The sequence below is a fragment of the Sphaeramia orbicularis genome, chromosome 9 (genome assembly GCF_902148855.1).
Source record: "Sphaeramia orbicularis chromosome 9, fSphaOr1.1, whole genome shotgun sequence".
Lineage (NCBI taxonomy): Eukaryota > Metazoa > Chordata > Actinopteri > Kurtiformes > Apogonidae > Sphaeramia > Sphaeramia orbicularis.
Genome location: NC_043965.1, coordinates 50,669,063 through 50,695,297, shown reverse-complemented (window position 1 = coordinate 50,695,297; position 26,235 = coordinate 50,669,063). Strand labels below are relative to the sequence as shown.

Genomic DNA, 26,235 nt, shown 5'->3' with positions numbered 1-26,235 from the left:
TCTTTTAACATGGTGGCTCAGTACAGACACCTGAATGTCAGATGTGAAGCTGAACTGTGAGAGGTAAATACAGTGAGTAAAATAATCCAAAACATACAGATGCAGCTCATGTTGTGAGTAACAAAAAGGAAAATCTAGACGTAACAAGTGATCTGTGTCATCCACTGAACTCCCATTTTAAGATGCTTCCCTCAAGAAGGCATTTTATAAAATATGTCTGCAAGAAAGTCTTTTAAATTGAGTTAAAGACTCAGTGTGAACTGGATTAAATGCCTGTAACTGACCCCAAGCTCTCCTTTCTTTTTTTAAAAATGTTTTTTTACTAGTTGATTGTGTTGTTTCTGTCTCTAAATCCTGTTTCTCTCTGGAATTACACACAATTTTCCTCTTTGCGGATACTAAAGTCAGCCTAATCTAACCTAATCCAGTTACATGACCTCTTTAATTACATGTGGTTTAACCTTGATCGTTATTTGATCACATTTACAGGAGCAGCAACAAGTTTCATTGAGGTTTCATATGGCTAATTGACAGTGAACAGCGCCCTCTTGTGATGGTTTGATAAAACATGCAACAGACATTACACCAGGGGTCACCAACCCTGGTCTTCGAGAGCTACTATCATGCATGTTGTAGATGTTTCCCTCTTCCAGCACAACTGACGGTCCTTATCATGCTTCTGCACAGCTTGATGATAGGCTTATTACTTGAATCAGGCATGTTGGAAGAGGGATACATCTAAAACATGCAGGATAGGAGATTTGGAGGACCGGGGTTGGTGACCCCTGTGTAACACCATGCTGCAGTAGTTTGAATATTTTTACTCACAAATCCTGTTTTACTCAGGTGCACTCAGTTAAAGTTGCTTTTATTTGGGTGTTTTTTATCCACTCTGTTTCCGATGCAGATGCTATACTCTCCTCTCCATTTATCAACTAATTTTATTTGTTTAATTTACAAGAGTAAACTGCTTGAGGTCTTGAGGTCACAGAGAAAAAGAGCAAGACTGGAGTGATAAACTAAAAAGCAAATACACAAAAGACAAAAATAATGGAAGGTAGGGTGGGAATTTCGTTGTACATATTTTGCTCGGGGGCGGGGTTAGGGTAGAGCCCTTATAAAGAGAGTTACGACATGCTTTGATGTCACTGCTCCAGTGATCATGTCGTTCATGTAGGCCTGAATTGTTCCAAACAAACCAAGCGCTCTCATGTTCCTCTATGGGACAAACGGCAGTGAGCATGGTAAATCTGAAAATAAACCACACACAACCGTTGCGTCGCTACTGTATGTATTGTTGTGTGTGTTATACTTTTGAGTAGTGGGGTTGACCACTGAAAGGACTGCATTTAATACTTTGAAAACTTAAATTTTGGGGGGAAAGGTTCATGTTAGCTTTGGTAGACCACTTATGTGAGTGGTGCTAATATTACAAGTTCATTCATTCTGCAGTTGTACTGTACTGGTAAGGAGATGGACAATTTACCATTTTTAAGTTTTACTATTACAGGACTGTGGTACAAGCAGAAAACAGTGGTTAGCTGTGAACAGGGTGATTCTCTGAATTCGGTGCCATTTGGGGTCCATGGTTGCTGGAAAAAAAAAAAAAAGACTATGTTTTTGAACACTGCATTTGGTGAAGGACTATTTGAACCTCTGTGAAAACATGTTTTCCCACCTTAGGCATTAAATGTCATTCAGTATTATGATTGTGTTTGTCATATATGGTGTATTAAAATCAGCCCCATAACAGGACATTTTGACTTCAGTGTGAATATTATCCGAAAACATATTCAAACTAATTCTCTCTGTGTCTTGGGGAACACCTGTCCCTTGAGTAAAATAACTCATCGTAAGTGTATTTTATTTTATTCTAACTATTTTTTATTTGAGTGACTATTACGATATGGTATTTGATGTACAATTGGTCTTCATAAATCATGAAAAAATACTTTTACCTTCAAATTAGATAAGGCTTCCATATATTTTCTACTTGTCCCCTAAGGGCTGTTAACATTTTAACAAACATTTATCTTCTATTAGTTGTTATTATCAAAAAATATATAAAAATGTATCAAGTAACAGGGTTGAGCACAATGTAACGGGGTTGAACGCACTGTAACAGGGTTGAATGAAATCCAACATTTAAGCAAATTAAAAGGAACTTCATTGAATTATGAATTAATGAATGAATAAAAAACGTACATTGTTGTATTCTCTAAACAAAAACTTCAGTAAACTTCTCTAAAATCTTGAACTAACAGAAGTTTTCCTGCGTGCACGCTCCCTCCTGAGATATTCTTCCCTTTTCTCAGGATCTGAATTTATTCTCGCTCTGTACTCCCTTTGCCTTTCTGCATTGTACTTTCCCATATCTGAAAATAATGAACATGAAATAACATAACAGAGCAAGAACAGTCCAACCTTCAACTCCGTAACAATGATTCAATCCCGTAAGAGCATTTTTTGTTACGGGATTGAATGTTATGGGGTTGATTATTTTAGCTGAAAGTAGCCACAAATCTCCATTAGCTGGGATATGGGACACCACATGGCATGAGGAAAACAAGAATGTAATATATTTTACCAACATTATCATTAGATTTTTCCAAAATAATATTAAATATCATTCATACACATAACGGGGTTGAACGGGGGAACTTGACAATGCCAGTCTGACAATAAAAACAATGAAATATAGGAAAGAAAGCATGTTAACACCTACCTCTCTTTACAGTGTCAGTTGGAGAAGACTTGAGTGATGTCACTTCCTGGGTGCTGAGGAAGTTGGACTGAACCATTATGTTTAAAAAGGGGGGTTTGGTGTTCTGTTACGGGGTTGAGCGAAACTGAGGGACATGATTAAATAGTGATATTTTATTAGTAAACTGTGTATTTTTCTCAGATTTCTTTTATGTAGGTTAAAGTAAAAAAAATCCGGTCATTTCATCAATATAAAAAACTTTGGGGTACAACTGTTTATTCTTGGTTTTAAATCCAGTAAAAATATAACTTTAGTCACTTGGGACATGCATATTTGGCTGACCTCTACACTTTCAGCAATCTATAAAAAAAATAAATAAAAAATGATTTTCACAGTATGTTTGTGTGTTATAGTCAAAGACACATGGGCCTTTCCATTTCTGACTTAAAAATGCATTTTGTGGTTTACTGTATGTGAAAATATTTAAGGTAAACCTGTGGGACACAAAAGGCACCGAATTCAGAGAATCACCCAACACTGTGTGTCTGCCAAGCTCTGCTCTGATAACACACACAATACGACATTAACCAGCGGAGAGCATATCAGCTAACTTAGCATGTTAGCGTTAGCACAGACGCTCAAAACGGAAACTCAAAACTCAATAGAATTCTTATAGGATGACTCAGAGATTACAAATGCCAACTTATAGAAATTTCGCTTCCTTTAACTCATGAATAATAACTTTATTGAACTTTTATTGGCAGAGCTCAACTCTACAGCAACTCTCCTCCTAATTAGTAAATTCCCTCAGCTGACAAACTTAAGCGAACACCACCACATTCAACAAAACAACTAAAGTAAAACCCACTGATGACAACATTTGGACTAACGTTACCTTATCTTAAAAACTCTACAATTTGTAGTAGGGATGGGAATCGAGAACCGGTTCTTTTTGAGAACCGATTCCCAGTAGCTCAATTCCTTGGAATCGTTTGCCTGCCTGCTTAACGATTCTGCTTATTGATTCCGCCTTTGTTGTGCATGTGCGATGACGTCACACATACCCTGCATTGTTTTGGTCAGAACGTAGCCAACATGGCGTTGAGGCAGAAACGGTCTAACAAGACAACACCAGGTCCACTTACTTGGAACACTTGCAAAGCTTCCATGTCTTCAAAAGGGTGGAATCCCTCCAATATCCTCAAACATTTGTCCACAGCATGTGAATCATTTACAGGAATGTCACATATTTGATACTCTACTTAGCGGTGCTTGTGAATGTAGCTGCACCGGGCCGGTTCCGGTGTGGGCAACAAACATCGTAACTCCTCAAATACAAGTTTCCGAAGGTAAGAAGGGAAAGGAAATGAGGTGCACAACAACGGGAGACAAGCCGAACCGAGTCAAACCGGTTCCACGTGGTAGAAATGCGGCAATAGAGGAATTAGTAAAGCATCTTCAGTTTCACTTTCACTATACGCCCCCCGCCCCCAAACACACACACACACACACACAACCGGGCCCGGCATCATCTGTTATTATTATTTGTACATACTTTATATGGTATATTTTCTGTGCAGAGATGGAAATATAAAAGACAGTTAATGCAAACACACCTGTTTGTACTCTTTTATTCCCTCACCCAATGAGAATCGATAAGAGAATCGATAAGGAATCGGATCTATAAGCAATATTGATAATGGAATCGGAATTGTTAAATTCTTAATGATTCCCATCCCTAATTTGTAGTTATAGTGGTTAAATCTTAACAGCTGGACAAGTCAAGCTAGCAAACTATAGGGCTACAGCTGAAAATCCAACATAACAGTAGTTTAAGATATAAATGTATACAAACTCTAACACATACCAAATAAAACAGAATTTATAACATAAATGTCCACTAATACAGGAAATACACTTGATAATTTGAAAGATGACGATATCTTATTAATTTAGCACTGGAATTGCTAGATCAGCTGCAATAGAAATGAATGTGTTCCTACAGCTTTACACCCAATGCAGGAACTATCGGCCCCTCCATAACCCGGAAGTAGGTCCATATTTTGTCCGCCATGTTTTACAGCGGGAGTCTATGGAAGTGTTGTGACTCTGTTTATATCAAAAACTCTGGGTTATGGGTTAGGATTAGGGGATAACCGGATTATGACATCATGCCGACCCACATCAAACACATCAGTGATGCAGGACATAACCTCACCCCAAGGCCAAATGCCCCAAAAAATAAGAGTCCCAGGTAAGGTGACCAAACGTCCTCTTTTGTCTGGACATGTCCTCTTTTCACGTCCTGACCAGGTGGTTTATACAAATTAGCGAAAATGTCAGGTTTTCATTGTTTTTCACAGGAAAAACTCTTCAAATGCATCTGTATACACACGCGATTTCGATGTCCGTCACTGTTTGTGCAATCGGAAAAGTTCCAGATCCTGCTGGAAGAAAAGACTTTGGTCTTTCCAGTAGCATATGGGACATTAGGGCAGTGGAAGGCACTGATCCACAGCAGCCTGTGGACATGGGTGGATGGACCTGTCCATAGACACACAATAGCAGGAGTGGTAAACATGCGGCCCGTGGGCCAAACCCGGCCCACCAAAGGTTCCAATTTGCCCCACTATATGGATTTTCAAAGTGCAAAAATTATACTGAATTTAAGAGTCAAAGGTGTCAAACTTGTTTTAGTTCAGGGGACACATACAGACCAATATGATCTCCAGTAAAATAATATAATAACCTATAAATAATGACTCCAAATGTTCTTGTATGTTTAATGTGAAAAAATAAATTCATAAATTGAAAAAATATGTATATAAGTCCTTTGATGTGATATTGATGGGATGTCCTTGATGTTGTTCCTGGTATCTGCTGGTTCCATCCTCCTAGTTTAGGGGTCACTGCCCCTAGTGCCCCCATCACTACTGGGACCACTGTTGCCTTCACACACCTCATTTTCTCTATCTCCTCTTTCAGCCGTTGGTATTTCTCGAGCTTCTCATGTTCTTTCTTTCTGATGCTGCTATCACTTGGGATTGCTATATCTACCCCTCCACTGTCTTCCGATGTTTATCCACCACCACTATGTCAGACTGATTGGACATCACCATCTTGTTGGTCTGAATCTGGAAGTGCCACAGGATCTTGGCTTGTTTGTTCTCTGTCACCTTCTTGGGTGTTTCTCATCTGGACCCTGGGACCTCCAGTCCATACTCAGTACAGATGTTCCTGTACACTATGTTCTCTACCTGGTTATCCTGTTCCATGTACGAGTTCCCTGCCACCATCTTACACCTGCTGTGATGCGCTGGACTGTCTCAGGGGTTTCTCCACACAGCCTACACCTGGAGTCTTGTCTGGTGTGGTAAACCCCGGCCTCTATTGCTCTGGTGTTCAGGGCCTGTTCTTGTGCAGCCATGAGTAGTGTCTCTGTGTCTGGTGGTGAATTCTCCAGTTCCTGCCCACTTGGCCCCCTAGTAATGTTGGGTCAAACACATGACAAGCCATTTTTTGGGTCCGGATACAGTAAATTAACAATAGAAATGAATATATTTAGAACATATAAAGTTAAACTATTTTGTCTACTTTTTGATTTCACTTATATTTAAAGCAAATGAATTGCAAACATATGTGTAAAATTATCTCTTGCGGTGCAAAATTGTCATTCAGTGTAATGGTCCGAAATTCAATATCACTATTACATCTTTAAATAAATACATAAAATAACAAGCAAAACTATGCTTTCACTTTCTGGACATATTTTTATGAGTGCTATGAATGTTATATTAAAAGCACTAAAGGCAAGGCAGCTTTGTGATATGTTTACATGCCGAGTAGGGGTGGTTAATTGTGATGGCCGTCAATGTGATGTTTTCTGACAGGCTGATGTTTTTCTTTTCTTTTTTTTAAAATGCTATGTATTCTCATTTCAGAAAGTGCCTTGCCACTGCTGTTGCCTATTTCCTGTAGTTTTGCTTATACCAGGCCAAAGATTCAAAAGATTCAAAGATTATTTATTGTCAATTCACTAGATGTACAGAACATACAGAAAATTGAGATACTGTTTCTCTCTCACCTTGTTAGATGTCATGCAATTAAAAAAAAGAAGTAGAAATAGAATAAATAAGAATAAATAGGTGGTGTAAAGAATAAACTATAGCAGAACATAAAGTGTACATTGTCAATCTATTTACAGTAGCAGCAGGGTGAAGTCAAGGGAAGGTTAATATCTGGTCCAAAAAAAATTAATTACAATAATCTACACCAAACTTATATTTTTATGAGTGTGAATGTTTGGAAAGTGACATAGTTTTGTGCTGTCATTCTGGGTTCATTTAAAAAAAAAATTCTCATAAATAAACTAAATTTGTTCCAAATACATTGATATTTGACTATTATATTATTTATGTCATATTCTCTTTATCCAGAGAGATGAAGATTTCCTTCATTGCAACACACATCATTATTGATTGTTTGAATTAGTTGAAGTAGAAGCTTGTATCTTAACTGCTTTTCTGAAGTGAAAAGTAGACATTAACCAGTAGATGGTGCCAGAACAACTGCTAATTTATGAGTGATGGCCGTTTTGCGCTCATAAAGGAATATTGTTTTTACTTCACCACAATTTATTCATTTATACCCATCATATTACACAACACTCATATACTGGACTACAATCATTATTTATTTAAATCAGGCCTGAAAACACTATTGTTTACCGCAACTTTCTCTTAAACTCTAAGATAATGTCTTTAAAATGAACTTTAAAATCACATTTTAACGCTAATAATTGTAATGTCTATTTTAGTTGTAATGTTAATGTTTTTAATGTAATTAATGTCTTTTATTTTAACTTTCTCTCATCTTAAATGTAATTTTATGCCTCCCTTGTGATGCTTTATGTTTGATGTAAAGCACTTTGAATTGTCATGTACATGAAATGTGCTATACAAATAAACTTACCTTGCCTTACAAAAATTATGAAATTCAATATATACACTACATAATAATAATAAAAGCAGAAAATGTATATATTCTATTATTATTATTATTGTTGTTGTTGTTGTTGTTGTGGTTGTTGTTGTGGTTGTTGTTGTTGTTTTGGAAACCCCACCTTTTATTGCAGACCAAACACGCATTGACAGCAATTGTGTTTGTGCGTAAACCCCTCCCATCTGTGGATGACAGATGATGCGCACAGTGCGCCGAGCTGAGGACAGGGCGCACAGCACAGTCCACTGACATCCTCACACACAGACGGACACACACTGCATGATCCTCTCCGCGCAAAGTAAAGACATGGAGCTAAAATAGGCTCACTTTTGCACCTGACGGACTGAATGTAGCGACTGTCCAGATTTGGATTCCTCAACTTTACGCGCACAATCAGAAGAGAAAATGTGGAGATACACGAACTTGTTTGCCTGTCTTCTAGTTTTGTGTAAGGATGCGTCTTCACAGAGCAAGGTAAGAGAAATGTCACGCAGATTGTATTAGTTACAAATTTCAATAAATACACGAAGTAAATCAAAGTATCTTCTAAGTGTTTAGTACAACTGTAAAGACAAGGGAACCTATTCTCCACCTCTGTTCTGTCTACACCTCACCTCTCACCTGACTCATGTTCTATGTCACGGTGCCTCTGTTTCAGACAAATAAGTGACTTGACCTATACCCAACATTTTCCTCCAGCCAGACCTTTAAATTTTCTGTCTAAGGTCGGCAGATGTTTCGGGTTAAGTGTCATTTTTTATGAGTCAAGGTAATCCTCCCAATAAGAGCCTTTGTGTGACACTGGTAACAATAGGTTTATGTAATGATACGTCCAGTGCGCGCAGGCCTGATGCCAGCGAGTTGTGGGAGAGATGGCACCCAGTGGGGTAACAGTAATATCTGGCTGCTGGTGTTTGTACAGCTGCTGGACTCCGGTAACCTCTCACTCTCCCCTCAGCCTAATCCGGCTCTCCACACCCATAAATACGCACACACATTACGCAAAGATAAGATACACGTACAGGGCATGTTATATAGAAGGAAATCAGACGCACTGTCATTAATATCTGACGCGTAAAAGAGTTGTAATCAGCACTTAAGTAAGTTAGAACCGGCACAACTCCCACTAGTGTTGTAAGTGTAGAGGGATTCAGCAGTAACTCTTGTTAATACCACCAATAATAGAAGGAATATGTGGGATTATTAGCAGTAGAATAAGTGGTATTTACACCTTCCTGTTTGGTTCAAGTGTTTGGATTGTGTTGTTTTATGTTCTTAAGTCTGCCATGCACTTCCAAGGAGATCAGAGTGATATTACAGAGGCTCCAGCTTAGTGAAAACAGCTCATCCACCATTGCTGTTCAACATGATAAGACCTCACAAAGCCAGCTCCTTCTCTGTACTCTGGAGGAACTCGACTGGTCTGACCTCAACTCCTTTCCAATATCTTTGGGATGAACTGGAACACCGACTGTCCACATCTGTGTTGGACTTTACTGATGTTCTGAAGCTGAATGGGAGCAAATCTAGAGAGTCTGATTCCAAAATGTGGAGCAAAGCATTAGATAGTGTCCATGGTTGTAGAATCACACATTTGGAGACTGTGGATCATATGCTAAATGTCTCATAAGGCCATAATAGGTAGAATTGTCAGCGCTAGTGATTATATGTGCAGACATGTAGTTGCATTAGTGATAAAATTAGTAGTGAAATTTAGAGTGGCGACTTAACTGTGAGAGCAGTATAGGAGCAGTAGCCTGTTAATAGTTGGACTCCTTGATTACAGCTTTGACAATTAAGAGACCAGTGCCAACTTCCTGACTCTAACCCAGTTTAAAACCTCTGAATGTGATGAGGTGGAAGACAGATGGTCACAAGCCATTGCGCAACAATGAGCCAGTTGAATTTTTGTGCCAACAGTGGCATAAAGCAACCGAGAGCCATGTGAAAAACTTGTGGAGGGAATGACAAGATGAATGAACGCTGTGATTGGAAACCAGGGTAATGCCATGAAATAATGATTTCTGACTTAAATATAATAATTTATTTAAGAATATGTACTTATTTTCTTTGCATTGTTCAAGGTCTGAAAATGCTGTATCAGCAGTTTCTGCAATAAAAAAAAAGAAGGTTCAATACAACAGCCTTTTCCCCAGATATTTTCCAGGCTTGTAGGTTGTCTGCTGCCACTAGTAGAATGTAATTGATAGTAGATCATGTTTTGTTCATATTTCTTACACGTTTCTGCTGCTATTGTGTGCAAAATAAAGATTTTGCTAGTTCATTGTCCAGCTTTAGATTAAGTTAAATTCCCCCTGTGAGAAGGCTGGCGTTCAGGTGGGCGGTGTGGCAGTGAGGAGTGTGAGATTGAGAGATTGAGAAATTTCTTGGTACTGAAAAAAAAGTTGATCCTAACCTATGTGTCCTTGGTATTAACTTCTTGTCTGGTCAGAAGGCAAAACCACTATATCATGGTTGCATGCAGCACACCTTTCAAAGCTACATGTTTTATTGATGTGCATGCATCTACATTATCAGTGTGGCTTGATAAATTACTAGGAGAGGTTTTCCAGTTTATTACAAAAAACTTTGATCAAGTTTGTAAAGCAGTGGCCCCCCCTTAGTACTTATGTAGGCTCTGAAAGGCCATGATTAACTTGTCAAATGAATTTAATGAATGTATTAGAAATTTTGTCAGTACTGTGCATCTATTGCTTTTATGTGTTTTTCTGTTTTGATGGTTTAATAGTTTCTGTTTGTTTTTTTTTTTTGTTGTTTTGTATATGTGCACACTTTTGGATAGCAGTGTGACAAAGGTGTGTATTTAACTTGACTATGCTATATGCACACAGCTGATATGACGTTTCAAAATAAAACAATGAGTGACAAGAACCGTTGCAACTTATAATACAGCGCCAATGTTAAAATTGTGTGTTAGATTCATTCATGTTGCAAAGGGACTATACAATCTATCCAGTGACCTAGGCGAAGTAACATTGAAGCTATGAAGTTTTAATAGGAGCGGTAGTAAATGTTAACAGTGATATACGGTTGAGCGGATCACTTCAAATATATCAGAGCATGACAAAAGGGATTATTGATCTCAAGCACAATGTCTTCCACCTTACTTTTGTACTCATAATGAAGAACCAGAAGTAAATGTTATGACCAATAAACTTGATGCAGGATCTTCAGTTTAGATTTAACTGAAGCTCCTAATGCAACTGCATTAGAGAAGGTTGAATGTGCAATTATCATCCATCATGAAAACTTTATGATTATGTATCTGTAAAATATTAATGTATGGTCATGACTGTTAAGCTCCTTATGTTACACGTCATTCTTTACTTTCCTATTAGTTTTTGTTAGATACTTCATTACTTTATTTTCACCAAAAATAAAATTCATTACTAAAGCTCATAAAATGATGACAACATTGTAAAGAGTACACAGTACAGGGGTGTCAAAAAGTGCAATTAGAAAAACTATTATGTCTCAATTTACCATTTACACATGTGCATTACAGCTTACAGTAATTTTGAGAAATTTGAAATAAACATGGACACAATTAATAGGAAAAAAAAAAAAACTACAAATATGAACAAAATAAAGAATTACAAGAACAAGGTCCTGTGTATGATTCCAACACCAGCCGATGGGGGGGACCTTTTTGTGTGGAGTTTGTGTGTTCTCCCCGTGTTTGCGTGGGTTCTCTGGGGTACTCCAGCTTCTTCCCACCACCCAAAGACTGCACTGATGGGTTAATTGGTTAACCCAAATTGCCATGGGCGAGACTGGTTGTGAATGCGAGAGTGATTGGTTGTGTGTCTCTATATGTCAGCTCTGCGATGAACTGATGAGTCATCTGGGGTGAACCCGCCTTCACCCATAGGTAGCTGGGATAGGCTCCAGAACCCCCATGACCATCCTGAGGATAAAGCGGTTCTGACGATGAATGAATGAATGAACAGAAATAAACAAATAAAAAAAGCCAACCGATACGATCAAATTAACCAATAACAAGAACAAACATGCCATTATTTCTAGGTTATTATGATAGTATTTTATTGGTCTGATCCACTTTAGATCATATTGCTCTGTATGTGGCCCCTGAACAAAAATGATTTTAATAAAGATGTAATTTTTGCATTTCACAAATTCATCCTACTGGCCAGATTGGAGCCTTCGGATGGCCAGTTTTGGCCCATGGGCCATATGTTTGACACCACAGACATAGTATGATCTCACAACGACATGCCTGCTCATGTTTCAGTATCACAGATTTTAGGAGTTGTCTGCTGAGTTTCTCCAGCCTGTCTGGGAGCACTGGCATTAATGAGAGACAAAGCCCACTCAGATGAGGGCACAGAGGGCACCGTGGGGTGGCGTGGGAATCAGCGCGTGCACCTGCTTTGTGTTTTGGTTGTAAACAAACCCGAGGACAATCAGCACAAGGTCAACTGAGGGCTAGAGAGAGGCAGACGGCGGGCTGAGATGCTCAGTCTGAAAGAAACGATCCAGAGCCCAGACGATAGGCTGGAAGGAGCATGAAATGACAGTACGTGATGCCATGTTATGTCAACACCGCTGCGTTTAATTGGGGCTGTCACATGGAGTTTGATGAAGTGTCAACATTATCAGTCCGCGCAGAGTTAAAAGTCTCTCTGTTTGTGGTTAAAACAGAGCTGCAAGCGAGAGGCTGTCAAACTGAGGCAATGATCCAGTAAGAAAGTGTCTTTGGTTGAGTGGGTTACCAGTCAGCATCGGACCTGCAGGTGCACAACCATGCACATGACCACGGCCTGAAACAAGTTTGCTTTTCTCCAAAAATGGTAAAAATCAACATATACCATATTGTAGGCTTTTAACCTGCTTAGATGTTTGATGGACATTTAATGCAGAGTCTAAGAGTGCAAAGGCAATACAAGCAAAATATTCCATTCTTCCCTCTCTCCTGAAACTACCATTTATCACCATGTAAGATTTTCATATTTACCCTGTTTTTATCTGAATTCTACATATTGATGCTTCTCGCCAATGATGCACCTACAAGAAGGCATGTGTGGACCAGGACCACCCAAACTGAGAGCTCTTTGCCAATGCAGGAAGTATTGATTGCTAAACGTTTTGTCAGTGAAACAAACTGACTCTGCATTGGAATCATTTGCTGATAAATGTCTTTTAAACTTTAACTGTTCTTCAGTTGACATCTACAACATAATTTAAGTAAAAGTCACTGACAGAGATTTCCATGACAGGTCTACAATCAGCATATCCTCTTAAGATCCTGTGACCTTATTAGGATGTTGCATTTTGGGGTTTTTGTAACTACTACTTTAAGCCTCTCCTGTTAAACTCATTGTCATAGTCAACACTTGAAATGTATGATATGTATGCTTCATAATATTTGGAGTTATGGTGCAAATGTCACAATTTTGAGAAATGCTCAGATGTTACTAATGAGGCCACTGAAATACATTTGGACTTCACTGTAAAAGTCCGATTGAAAACAATTGTGTTTTGCAGAAAACAGTGCTGTTCAGACATAAATACATGAATACAACTGATCCCCTTCAAAAGTGAAGTGAATTGAACAAATGAAGCCTTTTAGCTTAGTTTTTTTGCACGGTCATGTTCAGATATTGAAGTACTTCAGTGTTAATCCTTGTTACACACTGAGGTTTAGAGTAAAATAAACCCATTGTTTCTATATTACATCATTTGTGTTTATCAGGTCCTACTGACACCAGATAGTTGGGAAATGAAAAACCATGACAAGTTCAAAGCTCGGATCTGAGGCCGTTACACTTTCCTGACGCAAAGTCCCCTCTACTGAAATTAGTTCACTGTAATCTCTGACTTTCACCGTGCAGAGTTTTAGGGTTTTCTCATGAAGGAAGAACAGTGCTCTATGCTCTAAGCACCAAAAGCCTGAATTCAGGGGGTTGAGCCAAAAGCAGATTTGTCACAGAAATTTTAAAGGAAATCGATTCCTATTTATTGTTGAATCCAAACTGCTGCACCCCAAAGCGTATTAGACGTTATAGTCTTTACATAACACTGATGATGCTCCTTGGCGTTTTTGTATTTGCAAATTATACATAGATTTCTGTGTTAATTAATCTAATAGTGGTAAGGAATTCCATGTTTTCATTGCTCCATATATGTCTATCCATGTAAGAACACTACCTTTGAGACTGAAAGTTGGCTTTCTGTTGCCTTTTTGGTGTGTATATGACCCTCAATTAAGCATTATTTGATTTTACTAGTTTGTTGGAGTTGAAAAATGTTCCATGTTACACATAAAAGTGCAGCTGTCATCCTTACTTCAATTTCTAACCACATCACAAAAATATCATGCTATTTAATTCCACCATACGGATGGAGAACAAGACATTCTGCTGTGTTACGAATAGCTGAAGCTCGTCTTTCTTCTTTTTGATATTCGCTCATGTCTGGTTATAATCAAGCTGCAAAAGAATAACAGTATTTATGACAAAATTAATTAATTCAGATGTCAAGTATTTTCAACATCTCCTTAAGTACAACTAATACTGTTCCCATTTTATTGAAGACTGTGTCGATGTGTTTTGACCGGAGTAGTTTATTATTCTAAGTTATTCCCAGTAGCTTAATTTTCTTCACTTGTTGGATGGATTTACTATTTCTAAACAGCTTAAACATGGGTTTGTTTCTTTGAGAATAATTTAAGCCAAATTGTGATCTAGTATGCAACTTTTACAAGTGACTAGGGAGGTGGGAAACATCAAATACTGGTGTATTTTGAGATTCCATAGGTCTCATGTCATAACTAAAGGGTGTTTTTGGAAAATGTGTTAGTTTCCCAGCGAACGTCAGTTTTTCACTATGATGCACGAATAACAGATTTCACAGGTACTGGCTCCAGATGTAGAGAATCAGCCAGCATCAATATTTTAATCTTAAACTAGGTTTCCAAAATCCTGTACAACAGTGGCTGCTTATCACCAAATGGGGTGTTGTCAAAGCTTGTGGTTGTAGAATCTCCTGTACATTTGCTTGTCACCTTCACAAACCAAACTTTCTCACAGCTACCCTAACAGTGCCTACCAGTAGATGGAAAATGGTTAAATCCCTTCTTGTGGTTCTGAATCTTTCACAGTAAAGTGATTATGTTTGTAGCATCTCCCTTAAACCATCTGTTGTAGCAAGCCATCTGGAGGAAAGGCCTTGGCAGCATCTGTCATTCCAGTCATGGTTGAGGTCACCAGACACACACTAACAATTAAAAAGTATCTTTTTCAGCTTTTGAGCATATTATTATACACACTTTATTTGGGACCCAGATGTATTTGTTTGTTTTCAGATGATTTTCACCTCAAAATAGACAGTAATTGTTAGGAAATAGATACAATCTGCAGAAATCCAGTTTGAAGCTTTTCCAGGGGAAATGCCTGATGTCTTTATAAAAAAGTTATTCATTGCATCCTTATTTTAAAGTACAGTGTGTGCTGTGATAACTCAAAGGTCTGAGAGTCTGGACACATAAACAGACCTGGCAGGAATGTAGATGTGTACCCCCAAAAGCAACGAGTGCTTGATACACTTTGTGTTCAGCTAATTAACATCCTCCTGCTAATGCTGCTGTTTTTACTTCAGCTCTGAGCAGCCGACCTCACTGTTCATCTCCAGACTGAAGGCTTTAATAGAATCCCCCCTTTGTACCAAGTTAATCTTTACAGTGGCACAGTAAGACTGTTTATCATAAGCACCGCTAATTAGATTAGAAATCAGGCGGACTCTTTGGACTGGAATGTGGACCCTGGTTTTGGTCCTGACAGGGGATGATGTGGATTTTAAAGGGATAGTCCATCTTTAAAAAAAAAAAAAAAAAAAAAATCACAGCCTTGATGGGCTTAGGCTGATTAGAATAGGTATTTACGGTGCCTTTTGAGCATTTGTGGGAAAGTAGTTCAAAAAGCAAAGAGTGAGGGAATTAGCTGCAGGTCAAAACAGGAATCACAGCGCTCATGTTTGTTTTTGGAGAAGGTTGGAACGCACAGCTGAACATTTGAGGTTTGCTACAAAATACCTGCACTGCCTGCCCTTTTTCACCATCCAGTTTTCCGAGTAATTAGCAACTGGCAAAGCACTAAAAGCGAAGGATATCCTTGTTTATGTGAGCAAGGCTACAGATGCAAGAGTTCACCAATACTGAAACACAGACCTCAACTCTGAGGTGAACAAAAGTTTTTAAATGAGCTTGTGTTTGAAACAATCTGGAGTTTCACTTCATCACTGTCAGTGCATGTTAGCCGCTAAAGGCTGCATCAGTTGATCTAATAGAGCTCTCTGCGGCGTGCAGGCTCATTTCCTTCCACTGTGCAGACATGAGTTCATGTTGGAGCCCTGTTCTTTTTGACCTGAAACTTGACTGCACTTTAGAGGTCAAAGCCCAGGACTCAGAGCTCAAAGCATGCGTTAAATGCCCTGTACTTTTAATTATTAGCACTCTTAATTGTGTTGCCTGTTCTCATGCTGATAGGTCAGCTGGCATGAGATGCTGGAGGTTCAGTTAGGCATTGCAGCACATGTGATTTGACAGGAGGCAGGAGGCAGAATGATTTTGATTGTGCATGATTTGCTGAAGTCAAACGTTTGTCTTGCACTAATGTATAATGGCTTAGTCCTTATCGACCAGACAAAACATAAAGCTGCAAAGTAAATCTGACTGGAATTTCTTTGACTTCTCTGACTTAAAGCTCCTTAAGTTGACTTTTTTTTGGAGTGGTCAGCGTTGAACAATGCAGCTCAGCAGGGCGGTAGGCATAGCTTCTCCTAAAGATGTTTAATCTGCTAATCCACTCTGTTTTCATGTGGCTGCAGCATTTGTCAACCTGCTACCTATACGTTTGACATTGGTCAGGATTGGCCTGGCTTTGCACACAGGAGTCCTGCCCCATATAGGACCCCCTGCCCCACCTCACCCTGCCCATCCACTCAGTACGCCTGCAGTGATGGGGGGGCTGCACCCCCACACATCTTCCCCCATCACCCAGCCTGCATTCCTTCACTAATGAGCCCCCCCACCCCACCCCACCCGCCCCTTTACCTTCACTAACTCCGCTGTCACATAGGATATTGTTTACTATGCATTCCTGCCATTTGTTATAAATGTTCAAACTTTAACTACCATCTTAATGCATTTATGTCAGATGGAAGTTGGGCCTGGATATCATTTACTGACTGTATCTGCCAAATGAATGCATGCACAAACATCTTAAAATGTAAAGAATATGAACACTTTCAAAAACAGTTTCAGAAAAGTCAGTATTAGAAAGTTAAATAAAGTCACAACATGTGTTCTTTTCTGCTTTAAAGCCATTCAATATTAAGAAAGAAGCATTAAATACAGGACCAAATAACTGACAGATGTGTTAAAACTATATTAATTTTCTACAGAAGCAAAAATCTGCTCATGCCAGAACAAGTGTAGGCACAAGTTTTTGTAAATGAAAGACTTAGTGACTTATGAGTGATTTATGTTCATTAATTTTATTTCTGCAACAACTATTGGAATGAATACTGTACAAATTTAAGGCATTCTTTTGGTTTGTTGGATGTTCAATGCAAATTTCAAATCTAGTGAAAAATAAGCAATTTATAAACAAATAGTGCTGAAATTCTGCAAATCTGTTTTGACAAACATTTACATGAATGTGTGTTGGATTTTTTCAGGTTTCAAAGAAGTGAAAATATTTATGAATAAATATTGCAGTCTCAAGTAAATTTATTTGGATGGCTTTGGCACAAATTCACTTACTTCCAAGGTGCATGCAGAAGGAGAAACTTGAAATTAAAAAATTCCAGTAACATTTTGGCTAGTGATCCATATTTGGAATGAAAAAACTTTCTTGTACAACAAGTGCTGTCGGAGATTTTGACCTGTAAATATTGCAGTCAAAATGTTTTCAGCTTCAAAATTATTTACCAAATTACACAATCAATATCTGGTGATGATAGTGTGAAAACTAGTCTACAATGATTGATTGATGTATTTATTTCAAATATGAGTGTCAAAACAGAAGAAAAATAAATACCCAAAACATTTAAACCTAAGACATATGACAGAATATATTCAAAAAGGAGTGAGAAGAAGCATAACATACATTCCCGCTCCTTCTCCTCAAATGATTAATAACAATAATAAGCTTCCAAGTCTAAACGTATCTATACAATAATATATCTATACTATAATGTGCCTGATACTTATTATTAACTAATTTTGTTTCTGGTTTTATATTATTACGAACAAATATTACATATATACATTAATTAATTAATTCTCTATGCTGCTTAATCCTGGAGAGGGTCACGGGAACCTATCCCACCTACCAATGGGGGGTGGGGGGGTACATCCTGACATCCTGGATATGTCACCAGCTCATCAGTTAACCCTTTAGGTGCATGGCTTTGGACAGCTTGTTTGCATGAAAGTAACTCAGAAATTATTCTGATGGCTTGTTGGATGTGATTTTCAACCTAATTCAATAAAAAAAAGCAATAAATGAAGCTGAGAATAAACATGTTAGTGATGAAATTCTGAACTGAAATAAGTGTTTTGAGTAGAGCTGGTGGATCATGTCACATCTATTTAGATACATATCTTTTGCATTTAAACCGAGTGGAGGGTTGTCTCTTTCCTTCTCTTTTGTGTGTCTTTTACAAACTTAATAACAAGTAAAGAATGGATAAAATCTATCAAATCTACCTATCTGCTTTGAAGATAACTGGAATCCACTCATAAATTTTCTAAACTCAACCAAAACATAGCCTAAAGCTGCGTGTATCACCAGAACACACACCTCCTTGTCCACTCCACTACCCCCATCCCCAAGCACTAACTTTCTTATTTCATCACTCAACTTCCACTCTCAGTCATCATTAACATAATAATAATACACACACACACACACACACACACACACAGTGCACTCATGCCAGCACAATACATTTGACCAACATCAGCGTTTCCAACAGCAGCCACTTACCTGTCCTGTCCCACTGTCTTCCTCTATGTATATGTACACTAACAAGGACTGGATAATAATGTGAATGTAAATACTGAGACACTTAAGCACAAGTTGTGATTAAAAATAAAGTTGTCCTCCAAAAAGGAGGGGCAGTGGTGGGTTAAAAAAAATAAATAAATAAAATTAAAAAAATATATACATATATATGTATGTATGGGTGACATGGTGGTGCAGTGGTTAGCACTCGTGCCTCACCACAAGAAGGTCCTGGGTTCGATTCCAACACCAGTCGACGGGGGGTGGGACCTTTCTGTGTTGAGTTTGCATGTTCTCCCTGTGTCTGTGTGGGTTCTCTCCGGGTACTCCGGCTTCCTCCCACCATCCAAAGACATGCACTAGTAGGTTAATTGGTTAATCTAAATTGCCCATAGGTGTGAATGTGAGAGTGATTGTTTGTCTCTATATGTTCAGCCCTGCGATGAACTGGCGACTTGTCCAGGGTGTACCCCGCCTTCACCCCTATTTAGCTGGGATAGGCTCCAAGCGACCCCCATGACCCTAGTGAGGATAAAGCGGGTTCAGAAAATGAATGAATGAATATATATATATATATATATATATATATATATACACACACACACACACACACACACACACATATATATATATATACATATATCTTTGTGCTTCTATGAAACTGGTCCCTAAAAACAGGACATCGGGGCTAAAAATTCAAACCAGATGTAGACTAATGTTATGAGGCAAGTTTGGAATCACTTTGGGCCTATTTTAAAAATAAATACTTACTGAGATAAAAGAGAAACTATCTTTCAGATAAAACACATTTTTATATTATTTTACATTATATTTATTACAAAAATCTGCATGTAACACGGTAAAAAGGATCTGGAAATTTCACGCTCCTATTTTTAAAAAATATCTCTTTATTGTCTCACACATACATTTTTGGAATTTAACCAATTATGCAAAGCAGAGTGTTTCACAAAAATGACAGCTGTTGAAAAATCACTCACAATTTATATGCGTTTAACAGGGCAGGTTCTGCATGTAACGCAAGTAGACACTATGGGTTACGTACAAAACCTGGAATGAGCCTATTCATGAAAAACCCACATGTCTGGGTTAGAAAAACCACTAGGATCCTCAAATTTAACACAGTTTCTTTATTTATAGCAGTTTATAAGACCATTTACAGCCATGTGGTCCAGATCAAATCCACTGACACCTAAGTAGTTTTTCATGTCCCAATTTTGGTCCTCTTTTTTTTGCCCAAATATTTTATTAAAAATTCATTAATTTTGGGATGACATAGAGTAAAAGTGTAATTTTTTTTTTTTTTTTTTTGCATTTATCTGAGGTCATCATTAGGTACATCTTGGGGGGAAATATCTCTATTTATTATTGGGTCTAAAAAAGCTGGCAAAGTGCCAGGTACCAAAATGTACCCAGTTTCATAGAAGCACTCATCGGCTACACAACTGCAGTCATTAAGCTAAAACTAAATACAGTAGTAAGTAAAACCCCAGAAGATTGTTGGTTCTTGTGATGCTTGTAATAACTGAAATATCTCTTCACTGCATGATAGGAACAATGCTGTTTCTTTATTTCCATTTCTACATCGACCAACGGTTTGTGAAGATGCTGACTTCTGGAATAAAAGTAAAACGGAGGCAGCTGGAAACATTAAAAACTCAGTCAGAGGTAGTGTTTTCAACACGCACCTGGTGCTGATGGTGTTGAATTCTCTAAACGCCACAACTGATAAAACCTGCTAGTAACAGCTGTCATTTCAGGTGATAAGAGCTATAAATCCATAAAAAACAAAGCTTGTTGTAGTTAATATCATATTGGGTGAAAGAGGTTAAACTAACATTCTTTTTGTATACATTTATGAGAAGTGAAGTGGGATTAATATTACTTTAAATTTGACTAATTTTATCAGCAACAAAATGGACAGATGAACCAAAGATAATCGATCAAATTCAATGAGTTCAGCATAGTCACTTTACAGAAGGACAGAAAGGAATAAAAATAGCAGCTATATTTTTACAAGACAGATCGTGTCTGTTTAATTCAGTCTCGTGCTCAAATAGACTTCATGTCTTGGATCATATGAATTATGCTGATAAGATAAGGTCAAAGCACTCATACATCACTCACAGTAAGTGAAACTTTTGCCTGGTTTCAGTGCTGAATGAAACTTATCTACTTAATATCCTTTTTTGTTTGTCTACAGTAATTAGAAGTACTCTACTTGACCTTTCCTATTTGTCTGAAATATTTTCTTCCTGACATGTTCATAGTTGCATATTGAAACCTGCGGCTTTCTGTCCCCTCCTCCTCCCTAACATTTGTGGATGAAAATGCATCTGAATATAAAATGTTGACGTTGATGGTATAAGGTAGAAGCAAACTGACTGGTGAAATGATGACTTAGAGTTAGATTCCTTTGAGTCGCCTTGACAACCTTTATTAAAAACGACCAAGACTTTTAATGAGTTGCAAAGAAACTGGTTGAAAGAGTTCATCCTTATGATTCTAACTCATGGCTTCAGTCGTATGAGGACAAGACTGCACCTCATTAATACAGAGAAGAATTTCTGTGTTGCAGAAATTTTCCTGATAAAAGTGATACCACATGTGGCTTATAGATCACTAAGTCTCACCAGGAGAAGATGACAGCCCAGTCGTCCTTAAGCTCATGATCCAAATGTTATGATTCCAAATGATGCGAGATGAGCTCTCCATCAGTGATGTGCATCACATTAAGAGAACAATGGCAGATAAAACGCCAGTAAGAAATGACTAAAACATTGGAAGTGAACAGTGGTAGAAGTATGCAGATCCATTGCTTTAAATAATAATACTTGTAAAAATGCTCCAGTGAAAGTTGTGTTGTGTTGAAATGCTGAAGTTCCTGTCAGTGTTTACCATTGTATAAGATGTTGATAGTTCATTTGAACTACTTTATGTAAAGTTGCATGTTTGTGACTGCGCATTTTGCAGAAAATCCAAAAGAATTTATCCATCTTCAGACGGAGGAGAGATTTCCCAATTTATAAAGAGGCATCAGATCCTTCAGTTTATCACATGTGGCAGTACATGGTTTTCACTAGCCGGGAAGAGGATGGAAAACTTTAATTAAATTAACCAACTCAAGCTATATGACAAATGTGGACATGTAAAATTATAATATTCTCTGAGATGTTGTGGAATAGAAGTATAAAGATGCAGAAAATAGAAATACTCAGTTAACTGTAAGTGCAACCACTAAGTACTAATTCCACCACTTAAAGCCAACAGGAACAAAATTATCTGCATGTATAAGGTTTACAACCTGCAGCCAGATTTATGTCCACTAAACACTACACAGATCTATAACAGAGTGCAAATAAAGCAGATTCTCATGTTTTTGGTCTTTTTTTGTTTAATCACCTGGATTAAAAGGATTAATAGTCATAATAAAACTATTTGCATTTTTCAAAACAAGTGCAAGTGCTTCACAACAATCAATATACCAAGTGTTGTGCAAGTTACTTCCACACTGTAATGCATTACATATTATTTCTCAGAATTGTAATGCATTACATGACTCCCATGTTACTTTTGAGTTACATACAAACTGGTCATAAATGACACGTGCACGTGCGTAGATGATAAAATGCATGGACATGGTCTGTTCGTGAAATGGACTTATGGACTGACACTCTTGGATGTGAAAGTGGTGACGTCCACACTACGATGAGCATATATCCTGATGATTGTACATGTGTTACGTTTCTGCCTCTACCAGGAACTCCAGTCTGACATGTTTCTTCCATGTGTTTGTCTGCAGCTTTTTCTTTTGTCTTTTAAGTCATACAGCATCTGCATATGCATGCATTTCTCAGCCCATTCACATGTGTCTTGGCCTCAAGCTTACATTCTCTTGTTTCATCAAAATAACTTTATTTGCCGTAGAAAACTGTCTGAAAAAATACCTTTCATTTTGGTCTGCTTACAATGACGTGCTTATTAACAGTCAGTGTTTAAGCTGAAGAAGAATTCAGGTGGAAGAGGCGTGAAAAGATCTGAATGAACACCTAGAGGTTTAAGCAGCCAGCCAACTCACCTTCACCACCTGAACATTTCATCACATGTGTGGAAGCTACCTCATGCCAGTGTGTGTTTGTCTACAGGATCTGTGTCCACTGTCTGCTCAGGTTGCCATGCACTACTTCCTGTTTATTAAGTAAGCCATGACCATGTTCTGCCAAAGCTGTCATCATACACAGCAGCCATTGGTAAAAGTAAAAGAAGTTTTATGAGTTATGTGAAGAGGCGGGAAGCATGTGCTTATTTTTCAAGATCACTTTCCTTCCTTTGCTTTTGTTTCATGACAGTAAAAAATAGATTTATTATTCATGGAGCCCACAGGGGGTGACGAATGGAATACATGAGTGGAATGAGTCACTGCCAAGGAAAGGAACAGGATAACTACAGAATATATGCATTGACCTTCAGGTTGATGTAGAAAATTATTTTCAACATTTTGTGTGTGTGTGTGTGTGCGTGCGTGCGTGCGCGCGCGCGTGCGTGTGTAAATCCACCATTGAATAACGTAAGGTTGGTACCAGGAAAAGGTGACAGTTGATCAATCAATAGATCATCCCAGACCCTGAAAATCCTTCATGTATGCCTGAAATTAAATCTGAGTCAGAGTAAAAAATACCTAAATCAGTGAATATGAATCCATCCATCCGCCCATCCCAGCTAGACATACTCTAAACACCTCACCAGAAAAGCATCCAAATCAGATCTCTGAACCATTTCACCTGGTTCTTCTGGATGTGGAGGAGCTAAGGGTTTAACTTAATGAACATATGAGGAACTGAACATCAAGCTAACATTTTTTTTTTAATCAACTGAGTGATCATTTTCCCTTGAAGAAAGCATTTCCAGATTAAACGTCTCTATTAACTATCAGTGTCAGCTTTTACGATCACTGATAGTTTGTAGGACATCGTATCATATGATGGGTGGCACAGCAAAAAGGGTTTTGAATTCAATCCACCACTGGACCACAACTTTTCTGTGTGGAGTTTGTATGTTCTTTCCATACCTGGGTTTCCTCCATGTTCTCTGGTTTCCCCAGACTATCAAAAACATGTATGCTAGGTTAATTCTTCTCTTTGTGCCATTGCCCAAGATAATGGCATAGATCTGGAGTTGGTAGAAGAGGCCTTTATTAGCAGCTTCTACTCCTTGTGTGTGAAGTAGAATGCGTTAAATGCAGACGTTGACTTTCTCTAAGGCGACAACAAAACTTTAACATGATCATACCAGTGCCAATTAGATAAGTTAAAGCAAGACAACACGGGGGCCTTACGTAAGTTGTGGCCCTGTATTCTCTTGATTGTCCAAGATTAATTTTTCCAAATAAACTCTAAATGTTTAACACCTCCATCAATGCATTTCAGAGCTACTGAAGTGCAAATATCAAAATAACATAATACAGCTCCAAGTATGACAATACAATAGAATTGCCTTTATAGAATAACGTGTCATCAAGTGTTTGCTCCTGGAGGGTTCTGTTGGGTTCTGTGAATTGGATAGAAGGTCTGGTTTCGAGGAGCTCTATATGTAAAGTGTCATGAGAGAACTTTTGTTATGATTTGGTGCTATACAAATAAAATTTGATTGATTGTATTGTTGTGTGAACAATGAAATTAGGATCACGTACCTCTTTTTTGCAGATCTTTGGGGAGACTGAGCCAGTTAGGATGACGTCTGAGGGCTCCGATTGTCGCTGTAAGTGCATCATGCGCCCACTGAGTAAGGACGCATGTCTGCGGTTGCGCAGCGGCAGCGTGCGTGTGGAGGATTTCTACACTGTCGAAACCGTCAGTTCAGGATCTGACTGTAAGTGTTCGTGTACTGCCCCGCCATCGTCCCTCAACCCTTGTGAGAATGAGTGGAAGATGGAGAGGCTGAAGAAGCAGGCCCCTGAGTTACTGAAGGTAAGGAGGATGGTTTAAAATCGGCCAAATTGTTCTGACATATGGGTGCTTCTGTGAAACTGGTACCTAAAAACAGGACATGGGGGCTAAAAATTCAAACTAGATGTAGACTAATGTTATGAAGCAAATTTGGAAGCACTTTGGGTCGATTTTAAAAATAAATACTTACGGAGATAAAAGAGAAACTATTTTTCAGATAAAACACTTTTTTTTTGTTTTACATTATATTTAATACAAAAATCTGCATGTAACAGTCAAAAGGACGCAAAAATTATGTACTACTTTTTTTTTTATATATCTTTATTCTCTCACAGGTACATTTTTGGAATTTAACTAATTATGCAAGACAGAGTGTTTCACAAAAATGACTGCTGTTGCAAAATCATTTGCGATTTATATATGTTTAACAGGTTCTGCATGTAACTTAAGTGGACACGATGGGTTACATACAAAACCTGGAATGAGACTACCTATTCATGAAAAACCTACTTGTCTGGTTTAGAAAAACCACTAGGATCATCAAATTTAACATAGTGTCTTTATTTATAGCAGTTTATAAGACCATTTACAGCCATGTGGTCCAGATCAAATCCACTGACATCCAAGTAGTTTTTCATGTCCCAACTTTGGTCCTATTTTTGGCCCAAATATTTTATTAAAAATTCATTGATTTTGGAATGGCTCAGAGCAAGACTATAATTTTTTGTGCATTTTTCTGAAGTCATCATCAGGTACATCCTGGGGGGAAATATGTCGAAACATCCCTTTTATTATTGGGTCTAAAAAGATGGCAAAGGGCCAGGTACCAAAATGTACCCAGTTTCATAGAAGCACACATATTAAAACCATTTAGAAATTTAACATTTGCATAGTCTGATTTTTTTTTTTATTCACCAGAAAACACTTAAGTCTGAAATAACATGTAATGAAAGAAAAAAACAGTATCTGTTACTATCACTGATAAACATTAAAACCCAGATCACACTTTAGGCAGAAAGTGCATTTATTATACATTTTCCTCATCTAAAATCCATGTCAGCATGTTGGAGCTGAAAGGGGCTCAGCATATTTATGAGAACCACCTCATTCTGAAACGTTTTTTCTGCAAGTTGAAGGAGTGCCTGACGAGATGCAATAGTTCAGGGGATCAACAAATAATCTCCTGTTGATGATACTGTAAATATTAATGATAAATTCAACATCATTCTGTCTAGTAGCTGTTGAGAAGTGTCTTGGCCCGTGTCAAATTCTGGAAGGACATTGACCAGAGCTAATGGTATAAGACGACTCAACAAAAAAAAAAAGAAGAGAAAATCTGCAGCTGGTAGTAATAGATTAATTGTGTGAGTCATTTTCCAAGCAAAATGTTCCAGCTTCTGAAATATTTCAATTTGCTACTGTGAAAAGTTTAAAGTGATCACTGTAGTATTATTTTGTTGGCAAAAACACATTTGTTTCTGGGTATTTTAAGGTTGTATTTGAAAGAGAAGAGACATAA

The 26,235-nt window shown here is 38.0% G+C and overlaps 1 protein-coding gene across 1 annotated transcript in view; it reads left to right on the top strand.

Annotated features, from left to right (window-relative positions):
• The first annotated feature begins 8,110 nt into the window (after positions 1-8,110).
• Positions 8,111-26,235, top strand: part of olfml2a (olfactomedin-like 2A) — a 41,449-nt gene continuing 23,324 nt past the window's right edge. The window contains exons 1-2 of the mRNA XM_030144195.1: positions 8,111-8,179; positions 24,474-24,737. Coding sequence (XP_030000055.1) covers positions 8,111-8,179; positions 24,474-24,737 — 333 coding nt within the window. The remainder of the gene's footprint in view (positions 8,180-24,473; positions 24,738-26,235) is intronic.